At 45.7% G+C, this 25,878-nt stretch overlaps 2 protein-coding genes across 7 annotated transcripts in view; both read right to left on the reverse strand.

Annotated features, from left to right (window-relative positions):
• Positions 1-25,878, reverse strand: part of stx17 (syntaxin 17) — a 300,626-nt gene that overhangs the window by 8,365 nt on the left and 266,383 nt on the right. The window contains exons 1-3 of one of the 4 annotated variants that reach the window (XM_084027643.1): positions 847-1,024; positions 360-438; positions 50-259 (exon numbers count right to left, since the gene is read on the reverse strand). In XM_084027643.1, coding sequence (XP_083883769.1) covers positions 50-172 — 123 coding nt within the window. In that variant the 5' untranslated portion in view covers positions 173-259; positions 360-438; positions 847-1,024. Of the gene's footprint in view, positions 1-49; positions 260-351; positions 439-846; positions 1,025-25,878 lie in introns of those variants that run through there. The other 3 variants (XM_084027644.1, XM_084027642.1, XM_084027645.1) reach the window with 3 other exon arrangements.
• Positions 4,285-25,311, reverse strand: nr4a3 (nuclear receptor subfamily 4, group A, member 3). 3 transcript variants are annotated; one of them, XM_084027633.1, is made up of 8 exons: positions 25,083-25,311; positions 21,955-22,125; positions 17,188-18,014; positions 12,271-12,400; positions 11,408-11,571; positions 11,091-11,290; positions 7,944-8,122; positions 4,285-6,219 (listed from the first exon to the last, which is right to left on the reverse strand). In XM_084027633.1, the coding sequence occupies exons 3-8, from the start codon at positions 18,010-18,012 to the stop codon at positions 5,945-5,947; spliced, it is 1,773 nt and encodes a 590-aa protein (XP_083883759.1). In that variant the 5' UTR covers positions 18,013-18,014; positions 21,955-22,125; positions 25,083-25,311; the 3' UTR covers positions 4,285-5,944. The 3 variants fall into 3 exon arrangements, with proteins under 3 accessions (XP_083883759.1, XP_083883757.1, XP_083883758.1); XM_084027631.1 differs by lacking the exon at positions 25,083-25,311 and adding an exon at positions 22,887-23,170; XM_084027632.1 differs by lacking the exon at positions 25,083-25,311 and adding an exon at positions 20,938-21,019.

Genomic DNA, 25,878 nt, shown 5'->3' on the forward strand with positions numbered 1-25,878 from the left:
GGAAGTGAGAGTGTGAGATCATGTGTTGGGCCAGATTTCGGGCCGTCACCTTCAGTATGTTATTGTGGTGTTTCTGCAGCCTCTCCAGGTCCGTGGGTAGAACCACTTTAATGAACTTGTGGATCGGTGCCTCCAGGCGCCGCAGTGTCAGCTTGTTGCCTTCCTCTGCCATGTGTCCCGCCGACGTGCCCACAGCCAACACCTCTTTGTAACACTGACACCGCACCTGCTCGGCTTTATCTCACTGCCCCCACAGACACTGTAAATACCAGCAGAGTATGACTCTCATAAATACATGGAAATCAAACCAATAAGCTCCATGACACATGCGAGTCTGCCCACACATCTCACGTTGGCACCTCCAAGAGATTAATCCACTTTCTTTCATGCCAACATCCTTTCAGGGGGAAAAAGAGTAGCAAGACTGACACGTAGCACCTATGCAGAAATTACATGACATCAATAATGAAAACAACGATCCTCTTCATGTAAATGTTCGTAATAGTCATTCATGATACACCCACTGTGACGTCAGTGAGGGTTATTATTTCAATGGTCATTAGAAGCTGATGACAATATCTACGTATCTTTTCAGACAAGCCATTCTGGGTTTTTTGTTGTTAATGGAAACAGTAAACTGTCTTTTAACAGCTGGATAGAAACGTTCACACAGTTTGATAACAGCTGGCTAGTTAGCTTAGCAACGTTAGGTGAATGGACGGGCTAGCCTGGTGTTAGCCGTTTAGCTACGTATGGAGCTAACAGCTCTGATTAGATATTAACGCCACTCTACTGGCGACCATCAGCCTGAAAACGAAACTTAAAAGAAGATACGTCGACACTTACCACTGAAAATATCCCTCTGGGATGTACTTTATTTTCCTTAAAGACTGCAATGAACCTCCATACTGTTGAGGAAATTGATGATTTGATACATTTTCTAATTTAAGGGAACGCTTTTGATTTGTTTCTCTTTTTTTGTTCTGACAGTTTGTTGTTTGTAAACAACTCTCTTCACTGTGCGTCCGCGAAAAGTTTCCGACCTGAACCAGCAGCCACAGAACATTGAGTTCCTCCTCACGGACTGAACCGTACCGCCCACCAATAACGACGAGTCACTGTGGCATTTCTAAAAATAACCGTAACGGGGTTATTTCTCCTATTCTATTGATCAGGTTGGAGGAAGGTACAGCATCCAAAAGAATGAATAAATAATTCCAGAAACACAAACAGAAACGTCCGGGCCCCTGAAAAATGATTTGCTTCACTCACATCAACAAATGCATGCTCTCTCTCACCTACTCATACATATGCAGACTGATATAGACTAAAGGCCTTTACTCAGGCAGTGTGGGTATGTACTCCATTATTAGCTAATAGTTTGTTTTAGGTCAATACATGCTCATATGGCCCTTTGTTTTTAATTTTTTTTTGTTTTTTTAGTTTTAATCTCTTTTTTTGTGTTTAAATTGGTGAATATTTTGGTTTAAAATAAAACAAGATTATACTTTCTTACTACTATAACAGCAATCCGAGGTCAACTTTATTCCAGTCCATTAGATATCCAATCTAAAAAGGCCTATATTGGATTAAGGCTAGTGATTATATTCTAGTTTTGACACATACAGTATAACATATGTCGGTTTTTATGGCTTGATTGTGATTTTTTTTTATTTACACATCAAATGATATAAAAATGGACTAAATATACAAATCAATTAGAAGAAATTGGTTTCATGAGCGGCTGATCTCTGTGATAATTAAAACATTGTGATCAGAATAAAGCAAGCTAAAAGTTACAGAAGGTAAAAATGAACAGGAATTTACAGCTGCAGAATTTCCCAAATCACGTGTACAGCTATGAAGTGGGGTAAAGGGTGGTTATTTAAACTATGTGTGGCAGCATCAATTAAAATGTGTGACCTTTCAAAATGAGACGCAATTACTCATAACAGCTATCAAATGAATGTGAACATGGTAATATTTCAAGCACTGGCAATATATCACAAAATCCCATTCAGATCACAGCCCCGTACCCAACATCACTAATTAACACACATCTGACTGTTAAAAGTTAAAATTAATCCGGATTAAGGTTATAGCAGAGATGGGCGATTTTTTTAACTTGAGTTTATTTTTTCACCATTCCATAGGTTTTCACAATTGACTGCATGTATAAAACAGCACCAATCCCATGGAAAGACGACTTAAGTGTGATCATTTTGTCTGTGTTGTGTATGGGACGGTGCCAGAGTGAGAGAATTGGGGTTCCCCCTCCTCAACGCTGAGATCAGCAGGGTGAGTGGGTCTATTGCATGTTTCCACTCCTCTTCTTCAGCACCTTTTACCTTTGACATTTAGGCCAACCCCCCACACACTCTTCCCTCAGCGGATGCTCCATGCGAGGGGCCACAGTGCAACACACAGTCCCCAGCAACAGGGGATTTCCCCTGGTGCTGTGAAGGTAATGTGTGTGTGTGTGCATGCATGTGTTTGTGTGTGTCTGTCTATCCACTTCCAGGGGACTCCCAGGGTTGCAGACTGAGGGGGAAGAACAAAGCAGACAGTGAAAGTCTAAATAGCAAATCATCAAAAATCTTTAGCGTCGCGTGTGTATGTATGTGTGTGTGTGTGCGTGTGTGTGTGTGGCTAAGGAGGACTCAGGTGCTGTTCTTTTTGGTCTAATCCAGGAAGTTTGTCAGCAGGAGAGGAAGCCAGCAGGGAGCTGCATCTTACTGTTTATGAAGCAGGTGTGTTCAGCACACCCTGATGGCTCAGTAGATAGAGGCCTTTTCTTAAACAGGAGCCTTCTTGTTGGCCTAGTGAGCTGTGACAGTGAGCCAGCTTTGAAACTGAAGCAGCTAAATGGAATCATCTAGCATTTTATTATTTACACCTCTTTAATTCTGTGACATGTCAAGATATAGTCTGTGAAAAAGGGCCTATTCAGATTACAACTTTACGTCTTTGTAAACCTGCAGGTCTCTCTTTACAATCTCCACATTTTGATACTATCAGTATTAGAGGGGTGATTTTACATTTCTGAATGGATTAGGATAAACTCTGAATGTGTATGTGTGTGTTGTGTGTGTGTGTGTGTTCTAATGGGACCTCTAATTAAGACTCTGGGGGTATCTGCTATCTGTCAACACTGATCGATTGGCCGGGAGACTGACAGCTCACTGTGTGTGTGCGTGTGTGCGCGTGCATGTGCAAGTTTGAGTGTGTTTCAAGCTTCAAGCGGGGCCGTCGGCTTCGTGGTCATGTTTTTTTTTAACTTGTCACTCAGCGACATCACTGTCATAGAAATAGGATGTTCATTTGCACACACGCGGTGCACACATGCACGCTCACACCACAGCAAAAATGGTGCGAATGGTCTTTTCCTGTATGCTGACTAAAAAACACAGAGACATCACAATCCCAGACAGGAGAGCGGAGGTGTTGGACAGGTTCATGTGTGCCACGTAACAAATACACAGACAGACAAAACAATGGTTAAGTGCACCTTCTGGTTATAATTTACCACTGAAGGGGTTTTGTGTTTTATGGTTGAGGGAAAGGGATGAGTTTGAATTTCTTGGGACTGAATATTTTGTGCTGTGTGGTGTCACATCATAGATTTCATATGTAGCATGTTCAACATGATGCACTCCACATTTGTGTAATCTCTTAACTATACTGTGGTGCACGCAAACACACACACTCACACACACACACGCACACACACACAGAGCTGTTCACAGTTTCACTACCACAGTTACTATCAATCACCTGGTTGTCTGAGTGTGTGTGTGCATGTGTGTGTGCGTGTGTGTGTGTGTGTGTGTGTGTGTGCGCGTGCCTGTGTTAGTGCTCATGCTGTTGCGCAGGAGGACGAGTGAGTGATGGCAGTGACAGTATAGACGGCATGTGCTGTGAAATGTCACCGTGGCGATCGATGGTATTTAACGAGGCTGGAGGCTGATCTGGACCTCATGCTAACATGAAGCTGTCCTCGCTTCCCTCCTCGTCCCCCTTCTCACTCTCCTAATCCCCCTCTACTCGCTGTGCGAGCGCGAGGGTCCCTCGGGAGACAGCCAAGGCCTTTTACCTGTCAAGAGGCTTTTGTGTCTGACCAGACAGACACGTGTGTTCTGCAGAGAATCAGCTCAAATTTGGTCTTTTGCTCGAAAAAGCCGTGAAGCGCCTTTAACGCGTGGACCACTTGAAATGCTTTTTGCATTTTGCATTAAAGTCATTTAATTAAAACATTTAAATAAATCAAAACACAGGACGCAGTCAGGCAGAATAATCAGAACTAGTTTATGATTTCAAAGTGCTGAACAGAAAATCCAGTGAACCAAAAGAGAAAGAAAAAGAAGAATCGAACAGGAAACTCAAACCAAAGAGGGACATTGAAAAACAGCAACTTTTTTTCTTTTTTGTTTCTCTTCTTCAAAAAACAATGCACAACTCGTACCACAATATTTGAAAAAGCTAAAAACACTTCAAAATATTAGTTTTGTATATATATATATATATATTTATATTTATATTTATATCTATATAATTTGCTTTTATTCATATTTCAAACTGCTGCCGTGAGTGTGAGTGGGTGGTGGAGGCCCGGGGAGATCCCCATAGAGCCGCAGTCTGAGACACAAACACAGGTCGAGCTGTTTTGACAGGCTATGGCAGCTCTTACAGCTTATAACACACCATGCATATGATCCTGGCTTCTCTAAGTGTACACACAAAGACAGTTTGCAGCCATGTCCTCCACGCGCTCGCACCGCCTCCACAATAGAAACAAATAGAAAAAAGAGCATGACTGCGGAATGTTTCACCCCTGGACATACGGCTATCTGTCGAGCACCCTCCTCCCCCCGGCTCCTCGCCGTCCTCCGGGGGAGCAGGTAGGGTGTGTGTCTGTGCTTCTAACCCTCCTCAGGGTGTAAGTGCTTCAAAAGCAGATTTCTGTCCGTGTTCATTCTTCCATCCTCCTGTTCCGCCTATGATTTCAAAATGAGTTAATAAAAAACAAATCAACAACAACAACAACAAAAAATCAACATACTAGAGCAAGTTCAAGTCTGGGTGACTCAGTCATCAATCGTTAGTGCACAGTATCTCCTCTGCTGTCGAAGGCCAGGCGGAGACTGTCTCTCTTTCGTTTAGCTACTGACAGTACAGGACAAGTCTTTGTATTAAAATAATTTAGAGTTTGAAATTAAACCGTTACATACATCTCCACCGTTTCATTTTGTGGGGAGATAGCACTTAAAAAATTGCACTTGGAATCAAGAGCCCGACTCAACAGCCACTTCCATGTGTTTATGAGAGACCTGTGTCCTGATTTGTGTTGTTTCTGCACGTCTACGCCGACGCTGTCTGACCTCTGACATTTCAGTACATTTCAGTATGAAAAACGCCCACTTGCTTCTTTCAGCGGGAGGAACTAGAATACACAGCCACTTGTGTTTCACTGGGACATCTTCAGCTTTCGAAAACAATCAAACACAGTGAAAGCACCCCCTTTCCCACTTGACTAAAAAGAAGTCCTCACAAGGATAAACAGTACTCATAAACCCTCTTTCTTCTTGCTGGATGAGCCGCCACCCAGACAGCAAAAAGTCATTTTTTCTGTCTTCCTTGTCAGCCTCGTCGTCCTCCCCCGTATGAGAAAACAGGAGGAGCAAATAAAAAGTGGTAAAGCGTTTGAGTAATTGTCTTTTACACTGGTGAAAAGCATTTAGTTGGTTGTCCATTTGAGTGAAAGGCGCTCATGATTGGTTTTCCTGTTGAGTGAAAAGCATTTGATTGGCTCTCTGCTCTGCATCAGTCAGAGGGGAGTGAGAGTCTCTCTGTATGTGTGTGTGTGTGTGTGTCTGCATGCTCCTTGGGGGGGGAGGAGGCCTGAACAGGAAGTAATGTCATTTTTTTTCTCTGTGTATGGTCAGCCTCAGTAGGGCAGAGTGTCCAGGAACCTGTCAATCAATGGAGGGGGCTGGACCAGGTCTTCCAACTTCAGGTAGAAGATTCGTTGAAGGCCCTGGGTCCTCTGGGAACGGAGCTCCGCCCTTAAACCAAGGATACGACTCAGGGAGGGTGTAGCCTTGGAGGTGGAGGAGGAGGAGGAGGAGGAAGGGCCACAACCCAGGTGGTCTCTGAGACAACAAATCACTCGATTCTGCATGTCCTCAACCCGCTTTGAGTCCTTCAGACCCGGGACTTGCTCTGTGGAGAGACAGACCGACAGAGACGTTGAATGGAAAATAATACATTAAACAGCAAAACTCACACCCGTGGACAAATACATAACACATAAACATCAGAGCTCATCCAGCTGACAGAGCATTAGCTACATCTTCTTTTATATTGAATCCCACCTCATTAGGCCATATGGCTAATGTTCTTAACAGGCCCTAACTTGTCTCACTCACTACAGATCAATACGCAGTCTAACCTAATAAGCCCCTTGTACACTCTGTTCACACTGTGGACACACACACAGAACAATATATATGTGTGTGTGTGTGTGTGTGTGTGTGTGTGTGTGTGTGTGTGGATCCAGCTCATGCCTTTATAAACATTTGCACGCATGCAGAGACACAAATTGTCGCTGCAATTTAAGACACTGACAGAAACAAAAGTGCTCAACAATTAGCTGATTATTCGGCCCTGTGAGCAGCCAAATTAAATTAGAAACACACACGCACGCACACACACTGCTGCCCATAGCAACTCCTATGGCACCCGTACGAGGCTTAATGTGACACTAACTCATTCTGCAGAGAACAGGGTGTCCATCCCCCCCCCCACACACACACACACATACACACACACACACACACACACACACACTGTGGTCTGCAGGGAGTCTGTCACTAAGACCAGTCTCACTTTGAGGTATCCATTATCAGAAGCTTATTTATTGTTTGTTTATGTGACTCTTTTGTTTGTTCAGTGTTTGCTGCCGCAGAGTTACTCCAGCCCTCCTCTTTCACCGCGGCTTTCAGACCTCTCACACACTCTTGCTTCCCTCTCTCTCCACTCTCCCTATCGCTTCTTTCACTATGTACACGGGCTCCCGGGGAGGGATCGATGACTGCCTTTCTGCACAGGCCACTCTGGAGCGGTCGATCGCCCGGGTGGCTCTGCCGTGGCAGTGCGCTGTGTGCTTTGCCGAGGTGGCAGAGAGCCACTGAGAACAGCGCAGACGCCATTCCAGAGCTGTGCTCCGCGGTGGGCTGGTCGATCAGGCACAGAGTTAAGTGCTCCCCCAGAGAGGGAGGATGGGGTTGAAGGGCTTAGACGGAGGAAGAGAAGGTGGAGGAAGAGGAGGGCAGGGTTAGGTAAGGAAGCCGGGGGGGGGGTGTTACCAATTACATGCTTATAAGCATTTTCTGAGCCTGACATGAAGCAGTAAAAAAAAAAAAATGAAACGTGAACGCGTCCTCTGTCACCGTGGGCTACGTTTGTCAGTGATCATTTCTAATGTCCTTTAGTAGCCACTAAACTCTCGTCTCTTGTGTTGCGTCTCAGACGTGCGGTCGCAGAGAAAGCCGGGACTCTAGTCCTTCCATTTTTCACACATGCACACTGATTAGATGGCCAGGTGTGTGGCAGGTGCAGCAGGTGCTCCTGGGTATCGGGTTCTTGTTTCAGGCCGAGATGTGTGAGAACAAGCGTGTGCGTGACGTAAGTGGATGTATCCACTTGATCACTGTCACATTGAATCACCCACAGGCAACGCTCTGGACAAAGGGAAGAAGGTGTGTGTGTGTGTGTGTGTGTGTGTGTGTGGATTTGTATCCATATATTTATGCAGGAGCAACAGCTGACTTTGAAAACGGGCAGGTTTTTTTTGCCAATGTCACATATAATGTATTTGATTTTATTTATCCCCCGATGGTGATTTTTAAATTTGAAATCTGATGATCACGAGCTTGTGTTATTACCTGTGAGCAGCACAAGGGCAGCCAGGCAGGCGAAGGCAGAGGCGTCCAGGTTTAGGCTCTGGAGGTGGGTGGAGAAGTCCCGGATGGAGTCCAGCCACTCTCCGAACCCACGAAGGCACTGGAACCTGTGCAGCACCAAGCCGTTACAGAACACTAGTTTATCCTCTGACAGCATTGACCTGAGGCACAGAGGGAGAAGGAGACGGAGACACCGGTTAGATCTCTCTCCCAATGAAACGCTGCAGTTTCCCTCATGTATTGTAAATATGCCCTGTGATACTGGGGGAAGGAAACAATTACAATAAAACAATGAGAAAACCTGGCAGTACTCACACACAACCAGGACACACATCAAACACAGGCATGCAGCCGATTAAGGTTGTGTTTTCCAAATTATAGCATTTTAAAACATTCCTGTGTTTCCTTCTGGCAGGGCGGGGTGAGGGGTTAGGGCAGAGGACTGCTCTATGTGTGTGTGTATTTACAGATAGGTAAACTATTATGGCTTTAATGTGCCCGGGCTGTGGTATGCAGTGGAAACACAAAGCCTTAATGAGGAAATGAAAAGACTTCTCAGATGTATTTAGCCATCAGTTACTCACGACACACAACATCCCACTCCTTTACCAGTGAGCAGAGAACAAACAGTGAATGAGGGAGGGCTGGGACTACTCTTTTATTAGTCCTAAAAGAAAAGTGTGGTTTTCTTCAGAGAGATAGAAAAAATGTTTTGCTGGAAGATCTCAAGAAAACAGGACAATGGTGGAAAGTGTGTGCTTGGAAAACAGCTGATAGTGAGAAGGAAGAGAGAGAGAGAGGGGGGGAGGCTGGTGGGGTGCCTCAAATTACAACCCGCACATAAACATTGGTTTAGCAGTTATGAGGAGAGGACGAAATACCATTTATGTCTAATTACCCTGACTGCAGTTTAAAAGGGGCTCCACCCCCTCTCAGCAGAACATATGCACACAGATGCTCTCTCACATCACCAGCTCTGTCAATCAGACACTCTTATACGCACAAACACAAAACACATCGGTGTAGCCGTCAGGGACAAAAGGGTCATCCAAGAGCAGGGGGGGGGGGGGGGGGGGGGGGGGTAATTAAGAAGTAGGGATGGATGCAGGTGTTGGGAGAAGTGGCAGGATGGGACCTGTTGCTGAGGAAAGACACTTCTCTTTGTTTTTTATATTAATGGTCCAGCATTATGATTATGGAACTCTGACATTTCCCCTTAATATAGTGCATTTATATATACCTTATTGTAAGTCGCTTTGGTTTTGTTCTGCTAAATGCCCTAAATGTAAATGTAAATGTATATTAATTCAAATGCTGCATCTTTTTTTTGATGTAAAAAAAATATTACATTTTTAAAAATATATTTTTCACATTTCTATAAAATGTAGCATAAAATAAATAAATAATGCTTTTTGACGCGATGCATTTAAAAAATATTAACTGACATATTTCCACACATTGGAATAGATTTAATATTTCACCACGAATGAATGGCAGGGATTTACCTCGAAAACGCAAAAACTTTGGAACAACATAGAATATGAAGCCAAATCCACTATTAATGTGTATGAGTCCAAGCATATATTTCTACTTTATCCACCTTCAAAATACTATTTGACCCATGCTTGAAAAGACTATACGGACTGGCTGGTGAACAAGCAGCCAAGCACACACACACACACACACACACACACAGCTGGATGACTGCCACACATTCCACTCCCTCCTGACTACACTGTCACCACGGTAATCAACCAATAACCACAGAAACTGTTTGGTAACGGGGTGCTTACAGCAATGCCAGCCCAGAAGAGCGGAGCAAATTTACTCTACACACATTGGGCACACACACACTCACACACACACACACACACACACACACACACACACACACACACACACACACACACACACACTCACAGGCATACAGACGTACGCTAACGCAGGGGTCTGCAAGGCATCTGAGTTCAACACAGGGTCAACGCAGGCCTCAATGAGATAGGAGTGCGGACCGCATCCTTTGCTCTCACGGGAGACAAAGCAAGACAGTGCTGTGTTTGTGTGTTCTTCCCTCTGGGCTGTGGGAGTTTGGCTGATGGGAGGATGAGCAGTGTGCGTGAGCACTTGTGCGTTTGATAGAGGCCCCTATGAGTCCACCGTTCAGCATGAGTCAGACTCCCAGCCTGATCCCCCTCCTGCTGGGACTGTGATGCCACCACCCAACGTCTACCCACCCTGCACCTGGACCCTACACCGGGAGGAGGAGAGAAAGTTGGGCCTCGACATCATCAGTGTGCGTGAGTGTGTGTGAGTAAGTGTGCTTGTGTGTGTGTGACTTTGTTGGTTTTCGGCACTAGACGACAGCGCAGACAAAGGGATGAGCTTGTAGCCCAGCCCCTGTCCTCCCCATAAATTTAACCAGCCGCATGCCTTACGAGAACAGACCGGTAACCGGGGCGATTCGGAGGCAAAGATGGGCAAGGGCAGTCATAATGGCACCACAGGTATCCACGAGTAAGACACACACATGCTCTCTCTCCCTCTCAAACACACACACACTACTGGATGCATGAGGCAAATTAAGTCGATTCCCTTTTCTTTTTTTTTATATCAGTCAGCTGAATTGAATGTGTATTTCCTTCCATAACAGCCCTTTTCAGTCTCTCAGCTGACTAGCTTTTAGATGGAATTGATCCCGTCAATTCACAGTTCACAATGTTAGCACAGTTTTAGCCGGCAGAACACACACAGAGCTCTCTGTGCGTCAGATATCAGACGAGCCGAGCGGAACTCTGTGGGTGTAGCTGCTGTCATAGCTACAGATTCCATTCATAATTTGGTTCGAATGGCGATTACTCAGCTCCACTCCTCCTACTCTGGAGATGCACCGACACACCAGCACACAGCTTTGCCAGCACGGTTAACCACTGTACTGGACTGTAATGGTAAAGGATATTAACTGCCTGTTGGTGCTGGGCCAAAGGGGGTAAAGTTCCTGATAAAGTCTTAGGTGTGTGCTGGAAATCTTGTGGAAGAAGTTTTAGATGTGCAGGAGATGGACGGAGACTTGTGTACGAGTTTAAAAAAGTGAAATTGAATGTGCTAGAGGTGTCATCTCCCCTTCCTTACCTGTGAGCCAATCGCAGGACAAACAGCTCCAGGAAGGCCGAGTCTATGAGCAGGTTCTGGTCGTCACGCTGGAGCTCAGAGAACCCGGGCAACCGGTCGGCCCAGCATCGTGTGGTCTCCATCGAGATGGTGAGCAGCCTGTAGAAGAGCTGGATGTGCTCGGCATCTGAGGAGGAGGAGGGAGGGTCGGCAGCACTGAACTGTGGAGGAGGAAAGAGATACATTACTCCACGAATAAGAATAAACAAGCGATATTTCTCACTGAATGCACTAAAATGTATTAAAAAGAAAGAGAAAAAAGTGTGTGTTTGGGGTACCTGGCTGTAGTCGAGGTCCCGGGGCGTGCAGTGGGAATAAGCCCTGAGAAGAGCGGAGAGCAAGCTGAGGGGGGGAGAAGGAGGAGACGCTTCTGACTGCAGGGGGCTCTTTGGTTTGGAAGGCAGACGGCCTCGGCGCCCCTTCAAACTATCAGTACGCACCACTGTGGAGCAGAGGAGACGGGCAGCAATGAAGAGGTTGTTCAGTCAGCACAAATAACCTTTATCCTCGAACTGATAGGCTTGTCATCGGTATTTTACAGCGGTAGAACTGACTGCAGTCCTTTTTCCACATGAGCTCTCCAAACCTCCCACAACCCCCCACACAGGAGGCCACCAGCCAGCAGAGGGCAGTGGAGCTGTTCTGCGGGGCCGCGCACGTGTTAATGGGATGGAGTAAGTGTGTGCGGGTTTGTTTGCGTTTATGCGAGCATGTGTCTGCGTGTGAAACAGGTGAGAAATGAGGGCAGTGTGCGTGCCACATTTCACATTTCACATCGTCTCCGCCGTGCAGCAGATTATATATATATATAGTGTGAGAAGTTCGAGCCCCTCGTGTCCCCTTCGGAGCTTTAAAACAATCCGGATCCGAGAGTTTAAAGAGAGAGGTGGCCACTAATTGGTATGTATGTTCTACTTTCGTTCCTCCAACCAGAGAGGACGAATTAGTGCTCCGTGGATGTGTGTGACGCGGCCACAGGCCAGGTCATTACCGGCCTAATAAACCCTGATTGCAGGAACAAACTTTATCACCGTGGACTGCAGGTCAAATTTGTGTTGCACTTTTCTGGTCTATGTGCCTTCCTGTCTGTTTAGAGCGTGGTTATCAGGTGTGTGTGTGAGTGTGTGGTCGCTTCTCTTACCTTCCTTCACCATGCCGACGCTCAGACACTTCTGGAAGCGGCAGTATTGGCAGCGGTTGCGTCTCCTCTTGTCCACAGGACAGTTCTTACTGGCCAGACACACGTACTTGGCGTTTTTCTGCACGGTGCGCTGGAGGAGAGAAGGCATTCCGATAATCAGCCCCCAAACACAATCAGCCACCTAATATTTGATTTGTTTAATTCAATTTCTGTTTTTTTTTTCTCTTTCCCCCCTTCCCCATCAAAGAATGAAAGCAGAAGCTCGCAGGTCAGATTTTAATTACGCGCTGAAAGGCGGCGTTGACATCAGTATAATTAGATAAAATTAATTTTCCAACAAGCCTCGCCTGCAGGAGGGACAATTTTATTAGCGCCGGAGCCGACAATGGGGACCGAGCGCGTGGCATGCCGAAGCGGGTCCCGCGAGACGGGGGGGGGGGGCAGCGGCCGTAAGAGCTGCGTGATCAGATTGTTTGTGAAGCTCGCGGGTCAGCTCGTTGCACCTCCGAGGCCTCGCGCATCCCGCCTCTGTCAATGGGCCCCGCGGGAGCTGTTTTCTCCTCGGTTGGCTCGCGCGATTATTACTGACCTTATTAAAATGAAATCAGAAACGGGCCACGTGGGGGCCGGCTGCACTCCGCGCGTGGATGAGAGACAGTTTTAACAAGAGATAGCAGAGTGCATGCCTGTCCGGTCTCGTGCGCGCGCCCACCAATGGGCCAATCCCGTGCTTTTGGGACTGGAGTTGTGTATAAAGACAAGTCAACTGCTAAGATGTGTTCTCAGTGCTCTAATGGTTCGATGAGCGGAATTAGAGAGGTTTTCACAGTTTGACACTCAGATTCTTCATTTTGCGAATTATTGTGCACTGTGGTAATGCAGGAGAACACTATTTAAAGTGCACCGTTCGGTAATTGTCCTATTCTGAATATGAAGAAACCACATATACTATCAGTGATTGTGTAACCTCGGTGAGGCCTCCTGGGACATGTTGCCAATGTTTACAGGCGTCTTAGGGCACTGGACAAGCCTTTGCCTGCGGTGCGAATCCGTTACAACGAAACGATTACAATTACACCATAATTATTAAGTGTTAACATTAAGTGTTTACATGTATACTCCATCATGCGGTGGCTTTAGTCCACTCAGGCAAGACAGAACCAGAACAAACTCTAAATTAAATAAACGGAACACACGGAACGTGTCACAGCGTCTCCTCTTCTTTAACGCCTCTAAAACACATCAAAACAAATAAATCCAATTAGGAACCCCTCGCGCCACACATGCCCGTGCCCCCGGGAGACCAATAACACACCAATTATTCCATATGCTCCGGCGCGAGTGCGGAACTGGCGCGTAATGGGCGCCAGCGCCGGATGAGAGCTGTTGCCATGGCACCGCATATCGCTCTGAATGTATCCCTCTCTTCCCCTCAGTGGTCAGTGATCCGTGCGCGCCGGGATAAGTTAGTTATGGTCATTAATGTGGTCGAGGGAAAATAACATCCGTTAAGTGGGAGTCCGAAGAGGATGACGCACAACGCATAAACATGCCAACAGTTATTTCACAAGTTTTACGATAGTCGTTCATCATGTTGCTGTTGGCGAATACCGAACTCAAATGAACATGCTGGAGTTCAACTATTTGTGTTTCTTCCAACTGTATGAGCTTGTTTTTTGTTGTTGTTGTTTTTGTTGCAGCACATCCGGGGATCAGGTGAATGTGGTGGAAGGTGAGTTGACCCTGGTGGTTGGTTGAGGGAGAATTTTCTTTTTCTCAGTGACCTCAGGGCTTAATTTAGGAGATAGCTGGTTCCAATAAAAGCCTGAGTTTGAAATGATCAATTAAGGTTCTGATAAATTAAGCTCTCATGAGCTTGCCTGTCTCCTGCATGTCTCTCTTGGTATCTCTCCACTATTTGCGTGTGTGTGTGTGTGTGTGTGTGTGTGTGTGTGTGTGTGTGTGTGTGTGTGTGTGTGTGTGTGTGTGTGTTTGGGGCTCTTGTGACCTTACTTTCTAATAAGCAGCATGGGGAAAAACTGGCGTCTCAGAGCAGAGACACTACATATCAGAGTTAATACACTGGAACTAACTAGTCTCTGATAGTCAGATCAAATTATCTCAATATGGTTAGTAAATCTGTAGATCCTCATTCTGTACATCAAGTCCCTCTTTAGACCGGCCTGTGTGTTTGTGTGTGTGTGTGGGTGTGTTTGAGTGTGTGTGTGTGTTTGTGTGTGTGTGTGTGTGTGTGTTTGAGAGTGTGTGTGTGTGTGTGTGTGTTTGAGTGTAGCATATATGCTTTGTTCTAGTTTCATTTTATCTGTCACGTAATTTACTCCAATGTTAGCGGTTGAATTTCCCTTTGAGGACAAGAGATTAACCATTTATGTGCGTTTGTATCAGAAACTGAAATTTTGGGGTGATAGTAATGTTTGTGTGGGCAAGGCCTTAATTCAAGAGAAAACACGCTCGGTTAAACATTGACAGTCAGAGTTGAGGAATGAGTTATATGCGCTGAAAGCACATTGACAAACGCACATGCTGTGGGTGTTGTGGGGGTTGTATGGAGGCATGCAGAGGCAGATTCTTGACATGTAACATGTGCTAATAGCCTTGGCTTAAATTAAAAGCCTTTAGGGACTTTGTTCCCCCTCTCCTGCCCCCTGTCTCCTCTTGCCCCTCCTCTCCGTGGCTTCTTAATCAGAAGCAATCTCTGTCTGCAGAGGAAGTGAAAGGGTATTTTGTAGTGAAACAATTATGTGTAGGCATCTCAGGGCTGATTTTATTGTGTTCTTTGTGGAAAAATCTAGACTTAACTTTTATAACCTAAGTGCGAAGCCACGCACCTACACGTATGTCTGTGAGTGTGTGTGTGTGTGTGGGGGGGGGGGGGGGGGGGGTGTTTATCAGGATGCATTTCCTGAATGAATGAAATGTTCAACTTATGTGCAATTAAGAGATTTTTTGTGAAATGATGTGCTATTATGTTGCCATCTTGATGTCTTTTTTCACCACTAGACTGCCACTAACAATCTTTTTTTATGACTTGTGTGCAAGCAGGGGAAATAAAAATGATGTGCAATGAGCTAAGCTGCCCATGTATTTTGACTGATAAAAGCAGCTAAAGTAAAAAAAAACTCTGGTTAGGACAGTACTTGCATAAAAATCATACAAAAATAAAAACAGATAAACCCCTTTTAAAATGTTTTTCTTTCCAGCATAATGTTTGTATTATACAGCTGAATCTAGTTTTTAATTTTCAAATATTCTTATTCTGAATTATTCACTAAATTAATGGAGAGCAGTGAATGGACTTCATTATTCTGCCAAAAAAACAACAAATACAGGGATAAAACTATTTGTTTAAGAGCTAAAATTAATTCACAGTGCCTAAAATTGCACTAATGAAATAACAACAATTTACAGCAAGCCTCTACAATGGTTTAATGTATAATAACCATTCAAGGATAATTAAATATAATCAGGACATATTTTTAGGGGACAATAAAACCATCAGGATGATGGAGGTAATGGGCTTGACAGTATGCATATGAAAAAGAGCAGGTGTGTGAAAGTCATGTTTCAGCTTCTGTGCTCGTATCCTGGATTCAGGATGAAACAGCATGAAAGAGCATGTACATGGTACTGTATGAATATGCGGCCGTGTGCATATGTTGTGCGTGCACGGTTGGCTGCATCTGCATGTAAAGGAAACATAGCGAGGTTTGACAGGCTGTGTGGCTGCTGAGCTCTGCAGCAGGCAGACAGCCCGCGGCCTGCTGCCACCAGACGCTGCTTTCATTAATTACTAAATAAAAACAAATTGTGAAACTAATTGAAAAGAAGGATAATTCATTTCCACCTACCAGAGGCATTATTCAATTACCTCTTTGTTTGCACCCTCCTTCTCGCTGTCTCTTAATTTCACTCTCTTTTCTCATGCAACCAATAGAATGCTTAACAAGCGTGCCGGAAAAAATCCAAATTTACATTTTTTTTCCAAAACAATTGAAAAACTGCGCAAAGAAACTTCAGTGATGCTGCCTGTGAGTTTGCTTTTATTTAAATGTTGTCACGTTTGTTATGCTTTATGACTTACATGAGAAAATCTGTCTGACTAAAACTGCCACTTGGTGATGTTAAACTATGAGTTGTGTGTGTGTGAGCACGTGGTCACATAGGATGTGAGACAGCGAGCTGAGAAGTGTTATATTGAGTCATTTGACGGACCAAATCTCAAACTGACTCATATCGTATTATATCAGTGAATTGTAGTCAATTTTGTGGCCACTGATTCACGTGATTCACTACGAACACGCTGAAAGGGAACTTTGATTTCAAGTAGGTTTCCTTTTCTCTTGGACTCTTCATCCACTTTATTTCTGAGAGGCTGAGCATCGAGCTTCCCTGTTCGTCTGAGTGAGAGTGCCTTTTTTATCATCCTGCGTTCACAGAACTCGTGTGACCTCGCAGACCCACACAGACGCACACGCACAAGGTGCCCACTTGGTTGCCGGGAGAGACGACCATGTGGGTGCCTTATGCTTTCACAATGACGCTGAAGACGATTGAGAGAGCGCAGAGACGGACGCAGAGTGGGAGCGAGGAAGACGCGGGAAACATGTTTCAAATAGAATATGTCAGTCACGTTGCAGCCACGTCAAGGGGGTTATTTCAAGGTGGAATGTTAATTATGAACGTGGGTGGGACTGAAGGCACAGAGGAACGGAACCAGAAGAGTGGGTATTTTATACATTTAGGAATATAAAGAAGAATCATATAGAAGTCGTTATGTTGTTATGAAGGTATTGTTGCAGTTTTAAGCTTTAATGGCAGTTTTAAAGTAAAACTGAAAGCTTGAAAGTGCAACGAGGTGTAACACTCATTTGACTTAATTGCTTCTGGGGTTTTTACCTTGAAGAAGCCCTTGCAGCCCTCACAAGTGCGAACGCCGTAGTGCTGGCAGGCTGCGTTGTCCCCACACACCGCACAGGTGCCCTCTCCTTGGGGGCCACGTTGGGGAGGCGATGGCAGGCTGTCTCCTAGTAGGGGGCCACAGGGACCGAGAGCCAGGGAGCGGAAGGCGAGGCTGCTGCCCCCGGTCCCGCGGTGCAGCTGGTACATGGGCTGCTCCAGCGGTGGACAGTGAGGATGGGAGACAGAGGAGGAGGAGGAGGAGGAAGAGGAGGAGGTGCGAACCAGTCCTCCACCCAGACTCTCGTAACCACCGCCGCTGCCGCCGCTGTGCGGGGGCGAGTGCTGGTAGAAGTGTGGAAAGCGAGGCGACTTGAGGGGGCCCGTGTCCAGGCCGGAGCCCAGAGAGTGGTGCGACGGAGGGGCCAGGTGGTGCTCCTCCCACAGGAAGGAGGCGCCCGGCTGGTGGGGCAGGGACGGTGTGGTGGGGGTGGACGGGGGAGACTGTTTAAAGTACATGGTGGAGGAGGACATGACCTCCAGTGGCGGAGCGGTTGGGTAGCTCTCCTCCTCCTTTTTGATGGGCCTGTTTGTCGGCATCTGGTAGAGGCAAGAGGACTTGGGCTCGTAGCTCCCCTCCACAAAGACGTTGAAGCTGGGAAGGGAGGTGGTGGCGGTGGCCGAGATCTCACCACCACCCAGGTCCAGCTTGGTGTAGTCAGGGGTCATGAGGTCAGAGCTGTATTCGCCCTGGTAACTGAAGGGCTGGCTAGAGTAGGCCGAGCCTGGCGGGGCGGGCCCGTACTGAGCCTGCACACAGGGCATGTCTGGCAAGGAGACAGAGCACACGTAGGTTAGAGCTGCGTGGCACATCGGACCACATGTATTCCAAAAAAAGTCATTGAAAAAGCATCTTAATGTGATTAGTACAGCAAATAAGACAACAATCATAAAGTTAGTGAGGAAACGATGTATTAGTTCACCGCTGATTTAAACAGAAAAGCAGAACTTCAAGAAGGAGATTGCCCACAGAACACAGTACACTAAATCTACAGCCACAAGCAAGTCTGGTGCCAAACAGGGTCAACCATTAAACAGTGCATGACTAAAAAATTCTGCACTGCTTTATTGGAACAGGCAGTTTTTCTTTTCTTTCTTCTTCTTCTTCGTCTTCAGCTCTCGAGGTGTCAGAGATTTCGCAATGTTATAAAAGTTTTCTGAATGCACCTTTCAAGGAATATAAAAATCTTTCCATTTACTGCCTGGCAATTTCCTGCTTTAACACTTCTTGCACTTCACTGAATAAGTAGAAACATTTGGAGCACGCACACACACACCAAACCCAGGCGCTGCTAATTCGCCCACGGTTAGTTCAGTTAGAGAAGCTGCAGTTCGTCAGTGCGCAATGCCGAGGCAAAGCTGTCAAAGCAAAGAGCCGACCCGCTCCGAAATGCTGAAGTATCCGTGTGTGTGTGAGTGTGTGTGTGTGTGAGGGGGGGGGGGGGTCTACTCTGGTTAGTCAGATGGCAAAGCAGATGAGATAACATTAAATAATAATGGAACCCCATGGTGGTGCTGGCTGCTTTCTGCACAACCCACATATTTCCTCTAACTGTTACAGACGCCAGTCGGTATGTCTTGACGTTTTTCCCCCCTTGATTTAATTCTGTCGCAGCAGCACCATCACCACCACCAGCATCATCGTCATTTAGACTATATGGTCTTGTTTTATCGAAGCCCTTACGTAATCCACTCCACCTGCGTTTGCGTGCATCTGAGCGTGTGCGCGTGTGTGTACACGACGAGTGTGCGCGGGCTAATCAGTCATGAGTGTCAGCACAGCCAGGGTTTTGTGGTGTTTGCTCGTCGCTCCCGAGCAGGGAACTGTCAACACGGCGCGGCTCCCATTGACGCCCAGCATGCGCGCGCTCTGCCGTAATCGGCCCCGTTTAACGCGCGTCATGTTTGTCTAGTCAAATACGGGACACATCGGGACCTGCTGTCGTTACAGCACTCGCAAATACCACAATCCCAAACGGACGCACGCAGGCTCGGTCATGGAATCACACGCTCCCCCCTCCTGTTCATAAAAATAAAAACCCCGGTTCCAATAATCCTTTTTCAATAACATAAAAGTCCAGTAACTTCATAAACACCCCCTTACTAGCCTACCTTAATATGCTGATAATAATAATAATAATAATAATAATAATAATAATAATAATAATAATAATAATAATACATATTTTAAAAATAACCTACAACTTTTAGTTTGCAGTCATATTTTCCTAATGAGCTTATCTGTCATTGCGGAAACAGGCTGTGACACATTCATTTTAGCTTCTCTAACACAATTAAATAATACCTGAGGGGCAGCATGCGTTTTGGCTGCGGGGTCTGGACGAACAAAAGGATGACTCAAAGCGTTAATTAAAGGGGGGGAAAGGACGTTCATCTACTAGCTTTATTTGTTTATTATATCTATTATTTGTTTCATATTTCTGAAGGTCTTTGGTTAAGTGTGTTTGTTTTAACAGTGAGATTAAAAAGTCAGACTTCACCTGGTGGGGGAAATGACAATAATCCCAATTTAATCTGTTTTTGGTCATATTTAAGATACAAATCAAGTCATTGAGTATATGACACAGCATGTGCATACAGTATGTCTAAATTGGGACTTTAAAAAAAAAGATAGGATATGAGTCAAGCTGTAGGCCTACGTGTGCTTGACGTCATCATGTTTTTTTCTCTCTTTCTACAAGTGACCGGCTCTCCAACCCATGTGGAAAAACACACACATGGGCGTCATGGGGCCTTTTATGGCCTACACCTGAAGTACTTCTGCAACTGACAAGCATCAGAGGAAGAAAGTTCAACCCGTGAGTGGAAGAGAGGACGGCGGTTTACTTTGTGGCTCTCCGTGCTGTGTCAGTAGGTCAAGTCTCAGATCGGTGTTAGTGTGTGTTAGTGTGTGTGTGTGTGTGTGTGTTGAAGACTCATTGCACCTGTCACATACAGTATTTTATCAGCAGCTGTATGCACACATATACTTCTAAGTGTTCATCTTATATACTCCTGAGAAGAGACGAAAGACCAAAAGAGACGAGTGTTGTAAAACAAAAGTTGTAAAACAAATAAAGGCTAATCTGACAGCAGACAGATCCTTCAAACTAGACGGAGTGTGATGTTTGCCTGCGTGAGTCAGGTGAGGAGAGATGCTTTTGACGAGTTGTTTTTACGTACACACATAAAGGCACACACACATACGTGCACACATATTCTCATCCCTAATGATGTTCAAGATGTCAACATGAACCTGCATACGTTCGTTCTGCCAACAACATGCGCCCTCATCCTGAAAGGAGCCTGTAAAACCACTTGTGTCTGCAAACGTCCCTTTCCCTTTGGCGCTTTACATTTGGTGGCGTGCCGCAGCCTTTACTCAGTAACACACACACACGAGCGCTCACGAGCGTACACACACTCACACACACACACGAATGGATTACAAATAGAATAGTATCTGTGGAGCATTTTTATTGTTATGCCACAAACTTGTAGGAAACTTTCTACGCTCCCACACCACCATCACATTGCCTTTATTAGCCTCCACTTCCATGCAAGCAAGTGTGTCTGTGTGTGTGCGTGTGTGTGTGTGTGTGTGTGTGTCAAAGCAAGAGGACAGACAACCCAAGCAGAGTCAGACACAGGTGGTGCAGCATAGTGAGGCGAAGGGAAACAGACTCTAACCTCGAGGTGTGCATTTCAACTGGACAAACTGCAGCTGTTCCAATAACTGAGCGCGCTTGTTCATTGTCAGAATGCCATAGATCTAACAAATAAAAACATGAAGTTGCAGACATAAATACAAAGACACAGGATTTTTAGTCAGTGAATAATGAGATTTTTTTTAATTTTTTTTAAAATCCATTCAGTGGCCTCACACAATAAGTAAAGTGATTTTCACACATTTGCACACCCAGGCCCACACATTTGCACAGAGTATAACAATTACACCACCACTGACTATAATGATCTATATTTAATCCTCATACTTGAAAGCTTAATCATCTGTTTAATTTATCCAGGACAGATGTGGAGATTGAATATTAGTTTGACGGGTCCAGGATAAAATAATATGTCTATTTAATAATACAAATAACTAAATAACTGAAACAATACACAAATATATCATTAGGAGGACCTACATCAGTTTGATTCTAGATTAAGGTATTTCTAGACTCAGAAGTCTCCTATATCTGCCAGTTTGTCTAATGATTGAAATGTCAGTTCAATCCGATAACCCACACGCACACACACACACACGGACACGGACACACACACACACACACACACACACACACACACACACACACACACACACACGAGCTGAACGCACAAAGAAAAGATCACCAGCATATTCAGAATTTGTTTGCTTTTGAATTTTAATAAGAGTGTACAATACCTTAAATATAACCTGCTACCGTTACGTTAAATTCTGATTAAACATCTGAGTAGACAACAGACTGTCGGCGGCTGTTGTGATTTTTTTCCCATAATAAAACACTAAACATAACTGAACACCTTTGACACCGCGATAGATGCACAAAAACAGACCGTTTACGCATCAGCGGAGGGAAGAGATAGGTGAAGAAAGAAAGAAAGAAATGAGAAAGAAAGAAAGAAAGAAAAAAGAAAGAAAGACAGACAGAAAGAAAGAAAGAAAAAGAATTGCTGAAATTGAAAGTGACGCGCTGTGGTCTGTACCTGGTTGAAGAGCTTCGCGCTGAATGGTGCTGGGTGTCCGGGGGTGAGGGCTGGCGTGGCTGCGGCCGGGACAGGGCTTCTGGAGCGGGGAGGATTCGGCGGGCGTCGCAAAACGAGTGTCCGATCGCCGTGGCTCCGAGCTCGGCTGGGCGCGCTCTTCCGAACCTGTGTCTGGAGGAGAGACGTCGGGGTTACAGCCAGTGATGCAGCGGCAGACTGAACTAAAAGGTTAGCACCGACATCGCCGGCCAGCGATCATCACAAGGCAGCAGCACGAAAGAGAAGTGGGTCTCCAACCCTCCCAAACTTCAGTTAACAAATGTCTCCTCGGAGTTTACAACATCCCCAAAACACACTGAACCCAGATCACTGTTTGCACAATTTAAAGACAATAACTAACAACTCGCTTTTACAAGTGATTCCATGACCGAGCCTGAGCGCGTCCGTTTAAGTTGTGGTATCTGAGAGTGCTGTAACAACAGCAGGACCCGACGTGTCCCGTATTTCATCAGGCAACAAAAAAAATAAGAGTTAACTTTTTGCGAAAAAATATAATCCGACATGTAAAGTAGCTAAATCGGAGCAGAAAGATGAAAGGGCATGCAAACTTCTGTGTGCACATCGGAACAAGATGCCAGTCGCTGAGACGTTAAAAATCCCTACACACATGCATGTAAATCCTTTGCACGACAAAGTTAAAAGGAAGACTGGTGCATTAAAAAGGAAACTATTTGGCATTAAGTATGGCACGGCTACAAAGAGAATATCACGAACCACAATTGAGGACTTTTAGGTCATTTCAGGACTTACGTGGGCGACAAGTTTCATTCCAACACTGCTCTGCTCCGTTATTATTATCGTTCTCATTTTGCAATACAAAAGACAAATTCGACCAGGCTGAAAAATTGTAAAGCGTTTCTACAAATACAGACCTACAAAAGTGACAACTTTTAGAAAAGCAGTCTGTGCCAGCGCCTCCAGGCCATCGCTTTTCTTGCCTCGGATCACCACCGTATTCGCCTGCTCAGGGTTCATCCAGAGGCAGAGACAATCTAGAAATGTGAGAGTCGGACCTGAAACCAAACCAGCGGACTCCTGTGCGCCGTGCGCCTCCGACTATCTCACTGCAGCAGGGCGCACTGTGGCCGCCGGATTTCAAAGCACAGGGCGCCCCCTTTCTGTCACACGCGCTCTTATATAGCATTCTCTCTCTCTCTCTCTCTCTCTCTCTCTCTCTCTCTCTCTCTCTCTCTCTCTCTCTCTCTCTCCCTCCCTCTCTCCCTCACACACAGACCCTCTGGGATACGGTCAAGTCGCGAGACCACTCAAATCTCCTGGTATGCATCTCGGCCGACTCTCGGGGCTGCAGGCACCTGCAGCCTGCTGTCGTCTCATATCTCTGTGTCAACAGATCAAACTCAACCACTCAGTGTTGGAGAGCGATTACTTTACTTCAAACTCTTACACAGCAATTCGGAGAGTAACATTTGCACGGCTCCTTAAATGAGGGAAAAAGACAACAGAGTAAACAAACAAGTCAGGCTCTATAACGTTTATTTGATTAGGGTTGATTTGGAACACTTAAGCCATTATTCAATTCTGTGTGGAACCATTCGAGTGCGCCTATAAAGCAATTTGCTTATGGTAGCAGCAGAAATAAGATATTCTAGCCTCATTCTTTCATACGGTTATGAAGTTGAGAGCGCAACTGTGCGTAAATGTGCTCTTATCAGCCTCTGTGAAGGGTCGAGGGAGTGAAAACTTTTTTTCCCTGCAAAGTGAGACATTCGGTCTTTTATTTTATTAAAAAAAAAAAAAAGAGCAAACCGATCCTCTCTCGTTTTTTTTCTCAGGCCGAGCCGGTCGGTGGGGCTCTGGTCCTGCGCGCACCGGTAACCAAGAGAACGACATAAGAGCTGCAAAGCACGCGCCCTGGAGCGTCGGTAGCCCCCGGTAGCCCCCTCGCACCAATAACCCCGGACAGCGCGGGGCTTCCAGCAAACAGAGACAGAGAAAAGAGCGGACATAAAGGGGAGTCCAGAGAAATATGTGAGTACGGTAAATCAGCCCTGAGAGGGAGACTGTCAGAAATCCCTGCGGGCACGGTTGCGTGCGTAAACCTGAGTGTGTGTGAAAGAAAGAGAGCAAGAACAGGGAAAAGATCCTTTATTCATCAGCGTTAGCCTCTTGTCACACATTACGCAGATAGCCTCAAGCCTAACCTTCATATGGAGGACAGTGCCTGAGTTGTCATCAGATGTTTCTAGGAAACAGAGCTTTGGATGTGTGATGTGGCTTTATGATGAATGGCGACGAGAGAAGAGGCCGTGTCCTCGCCGAGACAGTAAGGCAGCTGATGTTTGCGACTGACCAACCAGCCAGTTGACAGCTCTATACGCCTGTATGGCCGTGGACCTCGGGCCCTAAACGGCGAACCGACCCTAATGCTGTGTATAGGTTTCATACGGGAAGGTGGTGATCAGGGTCTATCAGTGGCGTTGTGTATAAACACAAACCCATATCTCACAACACTCCATGTACACTGATTAACAACAGAACCCCCCCTCACACACACACACACACACACACACACACACACACACACACACACACACACACACACACACACACACACACACACACACACACACACACACACCTGGCATGAATTCAAAGAGCTTTAACTCTCTCCCCAGCTCCTGCCTGAATGTAGGTTATAGACTATTCTCCACTCAGACCATTAGTGCGTCTGACTCCACTATTCATTGTGTGAGTGAGATGCATCTCATTTCCATGGAAACCGGAGAGGATATGACACCTTCCCAGGGCAAATTAAATTCAAATCCAGCTTCATTTCGCTCCGTGGAGACAGCGCACAGAGCCCGGCGACACGAGCAGCGCATCGGAGCGTAACGCATCAACAGGTTGGACGCACAAAGTTGGGCCGACCAGACACAGCTGGTGACAGAAGCGCATAGATTCAGCATGACATCGGATTCAGGCAGCCTTACACGCTATAAACATGCACACACACCGATCAGGGTTCATATGGTTCTTTACGAGTCTAAGTAGCTCCACTATAAGGCAGGAAGTTAGAAACCCATTCATTCACAGCAAAGGCTACTTACTGGTATTCTGTAGCGATTCCGTCTTTACATGTGGTAATAACCCCGCATGAAGTATCCCATGTCCATCCAGAATAATCACCAAGAGTCGAAGTAATAAAAAAGAAATATATAAATATATAAAAAGTACTCTTAATATCGTAGAGGGTCGGAAAGCATCGGCGATAAAAAAAAAAAAAAGAAGTTTCGTCTTACTTTTTCTAAAGGAGTCTACACGAAGTAGAACAAAAATCAAAGAGAAATTATTTTAAAAATGTAAAAAGTCCCAGATATAAGGAGCGCGCCCGCGTCCGTTTCCGCGAGTGTCAGTGCTGATGGTGCTTTGCAGAGTGTGGAGTCGGAACGCCGGTTTGTTTATGTGCGCCGTCTGAGGGGAGAAAGTCAAATAGTGCATTTATGTGGGCTCTGCCTCCACATAGAGCGGCTGGTATGCGCTACGTCAATGTGACGCCATGGGAGAGGTGACGTCACTCCCCCCTCTCTCTCGCTCTCTCTCTCTCCTCTACAGTACCAGACACATAAGCCCCGCTCACTGTGCCAGACACACACACACACACGGAGAGAGAGAGAGAAAGAGAGAGAGAGAAAGGGAAAGAGAGAGAGAGAGAGAGAGACGGTTGGTTTGTTGGTTACAGAGCAGGAAGCCGAGGGGGATCCGGCGGGCGAGCTTGCACCATAGTGAAGGCAGACACCTCCTGCATTTGTCAGGCTCGACACTCTACTCTTATCTTTTACTGATATCATTACAATTGAAAGTAAATGGAAACGATTCAAAACAATCTAAATATCAATTTGCTTT

This window comes from Eutrigla gurnardus (assembly GCF_963514095.1).
Source record: "Eutrigla gurnardus genome assembly, chromosome: 14".
Taxonomy (NCBI): Eukaryota; Metazoa; Chordata; class Actinopteri; order Perciformes; family Triglidae; genus Eutrigla; species Eutrigla gurnardus.